The sequence below is a fragment of the Hyaena hyaena genome, unplaced genomic scaffold, assembly GCF_003009895.1.
Source record: "Hyaena hyaena isolate Hyena2069 unplaced genomic scaffold, ASM300989v1 scaffold_425, whole genome shotgun sequence".
NCBI lineage: Eukaryota > Metazoa > Chordata > Mammalia > Carnivora > Hyaenidae > Hyaena > Hyaena hyaena.
In genome coordinates, this window is record NW_024081052.1 from 929,692 (window position 1) to 943,378 (window position 13,687).

Here is a 13,687-nt window from a genome sequence, read left to right on the forward strand (position 1 = left end):
GGTGTGGAGTTTGGTGAGTTCCTTATAGATTCTGGATATTAACCCTTTATCTGATATGTCATTTGCAACTATCTTTTCCCATTCTGTTGGTTGCCTATTAGTTTTGTGGGTTGTTTCCTTTGCTGTGCAGAAGCTTTTAATCTTGATGAGGTCCCAATCATTTATTTTTGGTCTTGATTCCCTTGCCTTTGGGGATGTGTCAAGTAAGAAGTTGCTGCGGTGGAGGTCAAGGAGGTTGTTTCCTGATTTCTCCTCTAGGGTGTTGATAGTTTCCTGACTCACATTCAGGTCCTTTATCCATTTTGAGTTTATTTTTGTGTATGGTGTGAGAAAATGATCTAGTTTCATTCTGCATGTTGTTGTCCAGTTCTCCCAACACCATCTGTTAAAAAGACTTTCTTTGTACCATAACTTTCCAAGGAATGATCCCAGACCCTTGTCTCTTCCTCACTTGGTAAATACTCATTCTTTCTCAAGTGCCTTCATCTATTTCTATGAATTTAAAACATTGTACACTTCTATTCTATTTTCCTAACCTGCAGAGTTATAGCCAATGGTTCTTCCAACATTTTCATTTTCATGCGCCCTCAAACTTCCTACCTTTCCTATCACACTAACTAAATAGCACCTTTATCCACCAAAGCTGTGTAACAGAAACCTACATGTCTTTTTTGACACCTCTCAGTCCTTTACCCTCTATATCCTATTCATGAGCTCTACAGGCAAAATTATCTTGAATTCATGCATGTTTCTCCATCTCTCCTACAAAATATCCTAGTCAAAGCCACCACAATCTTTTTTTCCCCCCCGTTTTTTATTCTTTACTTTTTGAGAGAATGCACGCAGAGGAAGGATAGAGACAGAGGGAGACAGAGGATCCCAAGTGGGCTCTGCACTGACAGCAGTCTGATGCAGGGCTTGAATTCATGAATCATGAAATCATGACCTGCGCCCAAATTAGACATTTAATGGACTGAGCCACCCAAGTGTCCCAAAGCCACCACAATCTTGCACCTAAAATATTTGCAACTTCATAATAAGGAGTCTTCCTATTGACAGTCTTGCCCTTTTTCAATTTTCTCCCCAATGCATACAATGACAATAAAGTGTAGTATAAAGAATACAGGTGTTAGATCCAGAAAGACTTGCCACAACTCTTCAAACATACTAATTAATATCTAAATCTCATTTTTATCAGCTATAAAATAGGTGAAAACAAAACAAAACAGAAAACAAAAATCTTAGGTGATAGGAATGCTATAAGGAGAAGATATAATTTATAGAAAGTACCTAGTACAATGCTTTCCATCGAATAGTCACTCAAATACTAGATCCTATTACATACAAAACAAAATTCAAATTCCTCTCCAAAGATCTCTAGACTCTAGGACTAAAGTGCTAATTCACAAATACTCCTCAGCAGAAAATACTGCTCTGGCTATGCAGCAAATGTCTTATTTTCACCTTAAATTAATGTTTAATAGGTATCCAATTATCCAAAAGGATTTTGGAAAATCTGTGAATTTTAATTCTCTTTCATTAAATCTATATGGAGTATACATGCAAGTAACAATAACATTAATTTCTAAATTCAAAAAATGTTTGAAATTATTGACTTAAATAACTGAAAAAAATTCCTATAAAAATGTTAATTAAGAATATGCTCTATATTCATGAAATTTATGGTTTATGTAGTAATTCTGCTTAACACTTGCTTTTTCCTTTGTTTTTTCAGGGGCTGAAGGGTAAGTTTTCTCAGCAAGTAAAACTTCACAAGCTGCATTATCTGTAAAGAAAAAGATAGTTCAATATTTTAATTATTTAACCGTTCTTTAAGTATAGAAAACAGAACTCAAATTTGACAAAAAAACCCTGATTTTAATGACTGCATCTTTTTAATAGTTCCAGAAGAAAAACTTAATATATGTTGAAAAATCTAACTACCTATAAATAAGAGCTCCAGGTTTCACAGGAGTAAATATGCTATGTGCTATTTACTTTTCAATTAACAGATAAAGTTGTGTGTGATTAAAATTCTTAATTAATTATCCTTTCATTTCCACTTTTCTGTATTTTCAGGCTCTCCTGAAACTTCTCTACTGAAACTTTTCTTTTTTTCTTTTTTTTTTTTTTTACAAATAGTTTATTGTCAAATTAGTTTCCACATAACACCCAGTGCTCATCCCCACAAGTGTCCTCCTCCATGCCCATCCCTCCTCCCCGCCACATCCATCAGTCCTCAGTTTTTGTCAGCATTCAAGAGTCTCTCATGGTTTGCCTCTCTCCCTTTCCCCCACCATCTCCCCCCTTCTTCTCCCCCTTGTTCCTCCGTCAAGTTCCTCCTAATCCTCCTATACAGGCAAACATATGATATTTGTCCTTCTCTGCCTGACTTATTTCGCTCAGCATAACACCCTCAAGGTCCATCCGTGTTGCTACACATGGCCAGATTTCATTGTTTCTCATTGCCATGTAGTATTCCATGGTATAGATAAACCACCTCTTCTTGATCCATTCGTCCGTGGATGGACACTTAGGCTCTTTCCATGTTTTAGCTATTGTGGAGAGTGCTGCTATGAACATTGGGGTCCATGTGCTCCTATGCCTCAGCATTTCTGTATCCCTTGGGTAAATTCCTAGCAGTGCTATTGCTGGGTCATAGGGGAGTTCTATTGGTAGTCTACTGAAACTTTTCTATCAGCATTTAAAATATACTCAGGACTCTCATCTTACCAAAAACTTTATCTGTACCCGGTACCCGCCATGCTACATCCCCTCTCTCCTCTAATCCACAACCATGTCCACATGTACTAACATAACTTCCTCTCCTCCTGTTTACTCCCAAACCCACAGCAATCTAATTTCAGGTCCCACCAATATGAGCAGAAACCTTTCCTGCCCTACCTTATTGGACATCAGTACAACAAGCATGAACATTTTCCCTCTGGTCCCTTTTATGGCTCTTCTTCAGTCCTCACTCTTCCCTTTTTTTCCACTCTCCAGACTCAATCCAAAGCAACAAAAATCTCTTGACTGTCTGCTTTGTGCCAATGTAACTTAGCATGTGTACTTAAGACTGCAAATTTGGCTTTTTTTATTCTTAACACTAGTACCTTGCTTTAAGGCCTCAAGAGATTTCTCTTGGGATGATTTTAGTAGTTCTTCATTTTAGCCCCTCTGTACTCCACTGCCCACATTTTATACCTAAAATACAAGTCTAATATCATCTACTTAAAACTTTTCCAAGGCTTTCCTCCACATTCAGGTTAAAACTCAAGCTTCTTAGCATATAAAATCCTGATTTTTGTGATGCCTGCCTATAATACTTATATATTCCCAGCTTCACTGCAGAGGTAATTAGGTTCCTAGATACAAAACAGGATACTCATTTAAATTTGAATTTCAGATAAACAAATAATTTTTTAGTATAAGTATATGCCATGTAGTAGTACAAGCATATACAATATTTATGACATAATTATATTAAAAATTATTTGCTGTTTATCTGAATTCAAATTTAACTGAGCATTCTGTATCTTTATGTACTAAATCTGGCATCCCTTGAGGCTAATCGCTTCACTCATCTTCATCTCCTAAAATAGAGAGAAGTAGTAGGTTTGGGAGTTCTGTAAGAGACAAAATTGGTACCAAGATTTGGTAATAGATTAAGTCTAGGAAGTAACAAAGAGGAAGGTGTTAAGGATGATTCCTGTGTTATCAGTTTGCTAAGCTACACTTGATAAAATGGAGGACATTGATGGAAGACCAGATTAGGTCTTGGTTGTGACAATTTTTAGTCCTCAATCCATGCTTTATTTAATCTCTTGGTAACTTCTGTTATAGCTACTCCTAAATGCTGAAGTGTTCCATTTACATTCTTGTTGCATGTCTGTTGTCTATTACACTTCCTAGGTGATCTCATCTGATCCTATGGCTTTAAAACTTCTATATTCTTGACTCTAGATATTTATTTATATATAGCTCTAGTCTCTGTCCTAAATTCCATACTCCTGTATCACAAACTGATTTCATTACATCTCTACTTGAAGGCTAATAAGTCTCTCAATGTTTTAATATTTTATTGAAGAATTCTACATACACAGTAATAGGCACAAATCTTAAATATGTATGTATTCACCCATATAATCTCCACCGAAATCAAGTTATAAAATATTTCTAACACCCCAGAAGTTTTCTGTATGTTCCTTCCCAGTCAGGATCCCCTTTCCAAAGATTACCACTATTCTTACTTCTACTACCCACAGCAGTCTTGCCTATTCTTGAACTTTATATGTATGGAATTACACAATATATACATGTTTGTGTCTCCATTATTTCATGAAACATTATGTACAGGAGTAGAGAGATCAAATTCAACATTTGAAGCTAAATTCTTATCATTCTCCCAACTTGCTCTGTCCTCCAGTGCTTTCTCAGGAAATGGTATCATCATTAATCCACTCGCTTAAGCTAATAAGTTTAGACTCATCCTTGACATTTACTTTTTTCTTACCCAACATCTTAATCAGAAAATCCTAGTGCATCTGCCTTGAAATATATTTCTGGAGGCACCCAGGTGGCTCAGCCAGTTAAGGATCCAACTTCAGTCAGGTCATGATCTTGCAGTCCATGAGTTTGAGCCCTACACTGGGCTCTGTGCTGACAGCTCAGAACCTGGAGCCTACTTCAGATTCTGTGTCTCCCTCTCTCACTGCTCCTCCCCTATTCATACTCTGTCATTCATTCATACTCTTTACAGAGTCTCTGCCTTTCTCAAAAATAATAAAACACTTAAAAAATATATACATTCCAAATCAGACCACTGCTACTACTCTAATCTCATACACCATTATCTGATTCTACAATAGTTGGAACACCATCTCTTTGCCTTCTTAGTTTATTCTCTACATAGAAGCCAGAGTGATTATTCTAAAATATGTATTCAAGGAATGGCTGGGTAGCTCAGTCAGTTAAGTATCCAACTTGAGCTCAGGTCATGCTCTCATGGTTCATGAGTTAAAGCCCCATGTTGGGTCCTGTGTTGACAGCTCAGAGTCAGAAGTCTGCTTCACATTCTACATTTCCTTCTCTCTCTGCCCCTCCCCCATCGTGCTCTGTCTCTGTCTTTCAAAAATAAATAAAAACATTAAAAAAAAACCATTTAAAAATATGTATCTAATCACACCATCCCACTTCTCAGCACATTTAGAATAGAATTCTTACTCCTTATGATGGCATAGGAGAATCTGAATTATACCACTTGACTTATCCCCAACACAACTATAATCATTCATTTTTTAAAAACTCATTTTGCTCCAGTCATACTAACCTCTTTTCTCTTCTTCAAACATGCTATGCTCATTCCCATCTTATTACCTTTTCTCTTGTTGTTCTCTTTGTCCAGCATACTCTATCACAGATTTTCACATGACCCACATTCAAGCTGTCTACAATTGTCATCTCCTCAGAGACACTCATTCTAGAGACTTTTAAATACAGAGAACAAACTAAGGGTGGAAGGGAGTGTGGGAGGGGATGTTGGTGATGGGCATTGAGGAGGGCACTTGTGAAGAGCACTAGGTGTTTTATGTAAGTGATGAGTAGATTTTGGGAATCTACTCCCGAAGCCAAGAGCCCATCATATACACTGAATGTTAGCTACCTTGACAATAAATTTTATCAAAAGATAAAATCAATAAGAAAATAAAATAAAATTGTATCCATAGGGGTCCCTAGGTGGCTCAGCTGGTTGAGGGTCCAACTCTTGATCTTGGCTCAGGTCATGATCTTGTGGTTCGTGGAATCAAGTCCCATGTCTGGATGTACACTGACAAGACAGAGCCTGCTTGGGATTCTCTCTCTCCTTCTCTTTCTGCCTCTCCCCTGCTCACACACTCCCTTTCAAAATAAATAAATAAACTTAAATAATAAAATAGCATCCCTACTCATATCCTGTTTTTACCCTGCTTTATTTTCCTTTAATACTCTTATTCTGATGCTAATATATACTCATTTGTTTATTTGTTTATGATCTTTCTTTCTCCACTATAATATAGCTCTGTTAGGGCAAGGACTCTGTCATGTTCCTGAGCAACTAAAATACTTTGTGTCACAATGTAGGTGATTAATGAATATTTGTTGAATGAATGGAACTAATGAATGGTGTGATGAGGTGTCTCTGAAACATCCAAGGGGAAATGTCCAGAAAGCAGCTGCATATAATGGTTTTAGTCTCAGAGGAAAGTCTAGATTGAGAGAAAACCTGAAAACCCTGCTTTTTATAAGACAACTGTACATATTAGGGGTAAATTTTTAAAAAGATTAAAATCTAGGATCTAACCTTGAAGAACTCCCATATTTAATAGCTAATAGTAGCAGATTAGATTGCAAACGAGACGGAGCAGGAGTTACCTGGTAAGTAGTTACCTGTTTATGTGTTTGTCTCTATGACTAGACTATTTTCTAACACTTAGATAAGAACCTGATATAGGAACACAGCTGGATTTTTTGAATTAAGGAAGTAAAAAATAATTCTTGAGCAAGATGTGATTTAATTTTAAATTTCAAATTAATCTACCACATAAAATAAAAGTAAGAATACAAAAGTATACATAATTCGAGAATCACTGTTCTGCCTTACTACCAGGCTTTATAAATAATATTTTCCACAGCCAAAGCAAAACTTTTTATTGAGCAAGACCTAAGTAAAAACATGATTGCCTTCAGAACCCTTCCCACTTTCACCTTTGATAACCTCTCTCCTCTTATTCACCAGCTCCCTTACTCTTAGATTTATACAAAAAACTCTGCTTCTAATGCTCACCCTCCAGGGTAGTAGATGCTACTCATTTGAAAGATGAGTGCTTTTACAAGTTTAGTTCTTATCACTTGATTAATTTCCCTTAGAACAGCTACTATTTTAATCATTTTTATACTCAGAGCTCCTAACATAATACCTGACATTTAGAAAATACTCATTAGCAGTATTTCTTAAAAATGAAAATGATGTAAAAAGCTTTTGTTTTTCTTTTAGTTCATACAAACTTACCTACTATGAGTAAAATCAGCAATCTTTTGTTTGCCCACAAATAAATGCTATAAAACTTGATTCAGGAAATAAAAATGGAAATCTGGGATAGAGCATGGGTTAATAAGGGTGGAAATGTTTGGCAAAGCTTATTCCAATAGCAGACTAAATTATAGAGTGCCTATAATGCAAGGCACTGTGTTTATCCTTTCATTTTCAATCATCACACATAATTGCAATATAACTGCTTATTGATTATCTTCCTTTCCCATGACTGAAACTTAGGAGGCAAGGATTTAATGTTCCTCTTTACTGGCATATACAGCAACAATTAATACAGAGTATATGTACAGTAAATATTTATGAAATGAATTAATGATGGGTGTTTTAGTGATAATTAAAGACCCACTTTCTAACTTCACATATCTTCATTTCTTAAAATATAACCAAGCTAAAAAGCACTCAGTTTCTCGGGCTACCAATTTTCCTAAAATATACTGCATTATCACAAAAATAAAGAAATAGAGAATTATGAAAATGATTAGTTTCACTGTTTATTACCTGATTCTGAGTGTGAAGTACTCTTTGGTTTTGAAGAAATATTTTTGTCCGCTAATGTCATCACTCTATAAGAACAAATTAATGATTATTCTCAATCTTTCATTAACTTTCAAGAATCTTCAAATAATACTTACAATAAGAATATTTATATACTGTCAAATATCTGTAGAAAGAATGTAACTGTTTAAAAAATGCCATCATATCTGTACGAACAAATAGTTCAATAAAAGGCAAAATATTTATATATTTTTCAGTGTGAGACGATACATATAGAGGACAAGGTAGACTGTTTAGAAGTAGAAAGGCCAGGGGCCACCTGGGTGGCACAGTCAGTTAGGCATCTGACTCCGGCTCAGGTCATGATCTCACAGTTTGTGAGTTCAAGCCCCATATCAGGCTCTGTGTTACAACAACTCAGAGCCTGCAGCCTGCTTCACATTATGTGATTCCCTTTCTCTACCTCTCCCCTCCTTATTCTCTGTCTCTCTCTGTCTCTCAAAATAAATAAACATTAAAAATAAAATAAAATAAAAGAATCGGAAGACCTGGGTTTAAAAGCCAGTTATGCTACTGGCCTTGGAAAATTTACTTAACATGTCTTGATTCTTGGTTTCTTCATTCATGCAAAAAAGAATAGCAACCTTGTTTCCTAGGATTCTTGAGGTAAGAATCTCAAGTGACAGGAAAGATAATACTTCTTAAAAAGTAATGTCCTTTTCTCTTTTAGAAATCACACCATCCTCAATTCAATTCAAATGTGTATGAGAACATTACAAGAGGAATACAAAAGGATGAAAGATCAGCGTTTGACCACCAAAATGGGATTTTTGGGTCCCTAGCAAGATAATGAAGTTGAAACCCAAATATGAGAAGATGATTTTCTAAATTCCTACTGCTGGTTTATTGAACAATTGAACTCAGTAGGCAAAAAACAATTTTATTCTATACTTTCATCTTTCCTCTTTAAATTCATCCTGTCAAAAATAGTACTTTCTTGCTCCTGCATGAACTTCCAGGTGTATTCCATTGCTTCTGTGATACTCCCTTATAATAAACAGTAATTTTGGGGTAATAAAATTCTCAGTGTAATATCACAACACCAGATTCATATTATCAAATTACATTTCTTCCTTTTTACAAGTTGGGACAGATTTAGACTCAAAACCTGCAGTGAAGAAATCAATCATGGTTGTTTTCTTCTCTGTTTCTTGTTCCTTTTCCTCTCCGTTTGGTAACTACTCTTTGGGGTCCTCTGGCATTGCACTATGGAAAAGGAGTTGTAGAAAGGGACATAAAGGTCTTTCCTGATCTTGGCTGATATGATTATAATATTGGTACCCTCTGAGTATGGCAGACAACCAAATGCTGATTCTTTCATATGTGAAATATTATGAAGGGTTCAGTGGTAAGATTTACTTGTGCCTGTGGCTCTCTCACTTGCTGCTATTTATGATCTCAGCTTTTGCATTTGCTGACAGAATTTTCAGTTTCTTTACCTTTTCCTTCATAAGTCATACTGGGCATGATCTTTTCCAAGATGATCCATAACTGACTCTCTTCTGTGGGATCTATATCTGCCCTACAGGCATTATGCACAAATATTTGTTGTGCCAAGCTCTGAAAGTACATCTAATTTCCCCTTTAGTCTGTCATTCCAAAGCATCTAAGAGTCTGCTAACAGACCCTCTTGCCTTTAGACTTTTCAGATGTCAGTCAGAAACCAAGTTCTAGGGGACATACGTCAAACTTTTCAAATGGTTCTCTTGAAGCCTCCTCTCTTATGTTGAGATGAGTGAATAATCAACCCCCTTTCTTGCTTATAACACCAATAACTCTAATCAAAGAAATAAATATTCTTGGTCATTTCATCTTTTCAGTGCATTCTTGGCATTCTTGGCATTATTTTGAGAGAGAGAACACACAAGCAAGTGCAAGCAGGGAAAGGCAGAGAGAGGGGGAGAGAATCCCAAGCAGGCTTTGCACTGTCAGAACAGAGCCCTACACAGGCCTACTCTCACAAAACATGAGATCATAACCTGAGCTAAAATCTAGGGTCCAACCGAGCCACTCCAGTGCCCTTCACCTTTTTTTCTTCATTGTTAAGTACGCTCCATGCTGAACATGGCACCCAGTGTGGAGCTTGAACTCATGACCCTGAGGTCACAACCTGAGCTGAGATCAAGAGTGAGATGCTTAACCAACTGAGCCATCTAGGTGCCCCTTGGCCTGATCTTAAATACCTTGGAGATTGGTGATGGGCAAATGTATGAAGCACTAGGTTTTGACCCCACATTTTACAAACTGTACACAGATAAATCTATACAGATAGGGATGGGGTAATTGTCATTTTATTTTGTTTTCACCTACTGAAGTCACTGTTCAAACTCTAAGACTACCTGAAAGCCACATTTAACATCCTGCTAAATTCTTCAAGTTTCTCTTACCATATATAGGTGAAGAAACAGAGTTTTACTATTCACTACAGAATGTAGAAAAAATTCAGGATATGACCACAGACAGATTTCTCCTCCATGCCTTCCAGTCCAGAGGATTGTTGCTAAGAAAAAAGGAACAGAGGCTTGGGAAATAAGCAGTTTGACATTGGGAACTGACTTCTCTCCATCACGCCCTAAATCTGGAGGCAGGGGTACTAAGTGAGCAGATGTCATTAGAAGAGGTGAAGAAAACCACAGCAATTTCTTACTTGACACATCCCCAAAAGCAAGAGAATCAAGAGCAAAAATGAACTATTGGGACCTCATCAAGATTAAAAGCTTCTGCACAGCCAAGGAAACAACCCAGAAAACTAATAAACAACCGACAGAATGGGAAAAGGTAGTTGCAAATGACATATCAGATAAAGGGTTAATATCCAAAATCTATAAGGAACTCACCAAACTCCACACCCGAAAAACAAATAACCCAGTGAAGAAATGGGCAGAAGACATGAACAGACACTTCTCCAAACAGGACATCCAGATGGCCAACAGACACATGAAACGATGCTCAGCAATCCTCATCAGGGAAATACAAATCAAAACCACACTGAGATACCACCTCACGCCAGTCAGAGTGGTTAAAATGAGCAAATCAGAGGACTCTAGATGCTGGCGAGGATGTGGAGAAACAGGCACCCTCTGACACTGTTGGTAGGAATGTAAACTGGTACAGCCCCTCTGGAAAACAGNAAAACAGCGTGGAGATTCCTCAAAAAATTAACACTAGAACTCCCCTAGGACCCAGCAATAGCACTGCTAGGAATTTACCCAAGGGATATAGGAGTGCTGATGCATAGGAGCACATGGACCCCAATGTTCATAGCAGCACTCGCCACAATAGCCAAAACATGGAAAGAGACTAAGTGTCCATCATCGGACGAATGGATCAAGAAGATGTGGTTTATCTATACCATGGAATACTGCATGGCAATGAGAAACAATGAAATCTGGCCATGTGTAGCAACATGGATGGACCTTGAGGGTGTTATGCTGAGCGAAATAAGTCAGGCAGAGAAGGACAAATACCATATGTTTGCACGTATAGGAGGATTGGGAGGAACTTAACGGAGGACCGCAGGGGAGAAGAAGGGGGGAAATAGTGGAGGAGGGGGAGAGAGGCAAACCATGAGAGACTCTTGAATGCTGAGAACAAACTGAGGACTGATGAGTGTGGAGGGAAGGGGGAGATGGGCATGGAGGAGGGCAGTTGTGGGGATGAGCACTGGGTGTCATATGGAAACCAACTTGACAATAAATTATTTACGAAAAAAAAAAAAGAAGAAGAAGAGGTGAAGAAAAAGCCGAAAGTAGAGGGGGCATGTTCCAAACTCACTTTGGGAGGAGACATCCACACAAGGTGGCAACTCAACACAAAAATCAGAGTTTAGAATATTCAGTCAGGGAGGAGACCTCAAGCCCTCCCAGAGAGTCCTTTAATTTCTATAGACTGTGAAGGAGTTCACAAGGTTCTAAATACCAAGGTTTTAATTTAAGATAATGATTAAAAAATAATTTAACTAAAATATTAAAATTTTAATTTAAATACAATGCATAAGATGCACAAATTAGAACTAGAAAATCTAGCATAGGGCTGCTGTGCCTAGGTGACTCTACTACAAAGGTTGCAGAAAGGTAAACAAGTCAAAATATGGATGGAGGATTTCAATGAGACTCAAGGAGTCTCAGGTAGCAACAAAAGTCAATGCAAGAAAAAAATCAGCAGTGCAAGACCTCAGGCCCTATATAAGCCTTTAAGACTTTATCAGTAGAGTCTATCCCCAGTACAGAACCAGTCTTAAAACTTGAAGCATAAATTAATAAAAGTACAGAGGCAACTTATGGGCCCCAAACACCCTTAAGCCCCCAACTTTACCCCTCTCCTACTTCTAGCTTGCTCCTATGCCTATATACCTATATTTAGGGTGACCATTTATGCAAACTGCAACCTTTCCAAAAGTAAAGGGAAGATCTATAAAATTTATGTCAGAAAAACAGTCACATACCAGGACTGTCCCAGACAAATCAAGAGGGATGATAATCTACCTATATGCCATCCTCAGGAATATGGAATGGGGAGAAAACCTGTAAGACTCAGCATTCACCCAAAAGAAACATTTTACTGTAAGTAAATGAATGGCATTAATAGTAAGTTTTTTCCCAGATAAATAGGAAAGAAGAGAGATGAGAACCTATGACAACCTTAGCTCAGTTATTTTTAAAAATAAATTACACCTGGTACTAATATTACACTGTATGTTAACAAATTGGAATTGAAATAAAAACTTTAAAAGTGAGAGAGAGAGCCAGAAAGAGAAAGCTAGCTATATTTTCTTCACATATCCAAGTGGTACATTTTATTTTTTAAACATAGGGCAACACTTATCAGGGACAGAAAATAAGATCAGATACACATAATCAAGCACTGTATTACATTTGTTCCATTCCAAATACAGGCGACAGTCATTGCAGTGGGTCTACACATACCTTTTCAGCAATATACACAAAACTCTCTTCATTAGGTATTATATTTGTGAATGTGCTACTTAAAGAAAATGCCAAACTATCTAACAGTTAACAGGTGCTTAAGACTGTTATCGTTACTATCCAAACACCTCTCCCTCCTTCCTAAGAATATATTGCATGACAAATTGTGGAAGGGATTTAAAAACCATCAATCATCATTTCCCTCTGCTGTTATTCATAGCTTATCTTTAGAATTTTCACTGTTGCTCACCTTCAATTTGTAAAAAACAGTATCTTTGAAGCACAATAAAGTGAAGTACAAATAAAATGAGGTATGACTGTACCTTTTCTTCAAAAATGTTTTACCACTTAATTATAAGCATATTTATGAAGAGGCTATCACACTAATATTCTTTTCTCACTCTACACAATTTCCTAGGTGACAACTATGCCTTCAGCCCAGAATATTTCCCTTGCTATCTAGGCTAGAATATCCAATTACTTGCCTGATAGATCCACCTCAAAGTGCTGTAGGTATTTCAATCTTTTTCATACTAAAATCATCTGTCACCCAGTTCACAACTGTTTTTCTATTTGTGTTCTTTCATCCAGTAAATTAGTTATCATTCATCCAGTTTCCTAAGTCAGAGGGCTGGGGGCCAACTTCTACTTTTCTCCCTTAACTAACCAATCATTTAAAACTACTGATCATCCCTTGGGGGTGCCTGTGTGGCTTAGTCAGTTAGGCATCCAACTTCTGCTCAGGTCATCATCTCACAGCTCTGTCAGTTTGAGCACCTAGCCGGGCTCTGTGCTGACAGCTCAGTCTGGAGCCTGCTTCGGATTCTGTATCTCCCTTTCTCTCTGTTCTTCCCCAGCTCACACTCTGTCTCTTTCTCAAAAATAAATAAACATTAAAAAATTTTTTTAAAAAGGGGGGCGGTGGCACCTGGGTGGCTCAGTTAGTTAAGCAGCCAACTTCAGCTCAGGTGATGATCTCGCATTCGTGAGTTCAAGCCCCATGTCAGGCTCTGTCCTGACAGCTTGGAGCCTCAAGCCTGCTTTCAATTCTGTGTCTCCTTCTCTCTCTGCCCCTCCCCTGCTTGTGCTCATTCTGTCTCTCTCTCTCTCAAAAATA

General features: G+C 37.4%; 1 protein-coding gene across 1 annotated transcript in view; it reads right to left on the bottom strand.

The window, feature by feature from the left end:
• MEIKIN (meiotic kinetochore factor) overlaps window positions 1-13,687 on the bottom strand; it is a 100,676-nt gene that overhangs the window by 53,888 nt on the left and 33,101 nt on the right. Inside the window, exons 8-9 of the mRNA XM_039252566.1 lie at window positions 7,589-7,653; window positions 1,716-1,786 (exon numbers count right to left, since the gene is read on the bottom strand). Coding sequence (XP_039108497.1) covers window positions 1,716-1,786; window positions 7,589-7,653 — 136 coding nt within the window. The remainder of the gene's footprint in view (window positions 1-1,715; window positions 1,787-7,588; window positions 7,654-13,687) is intronic.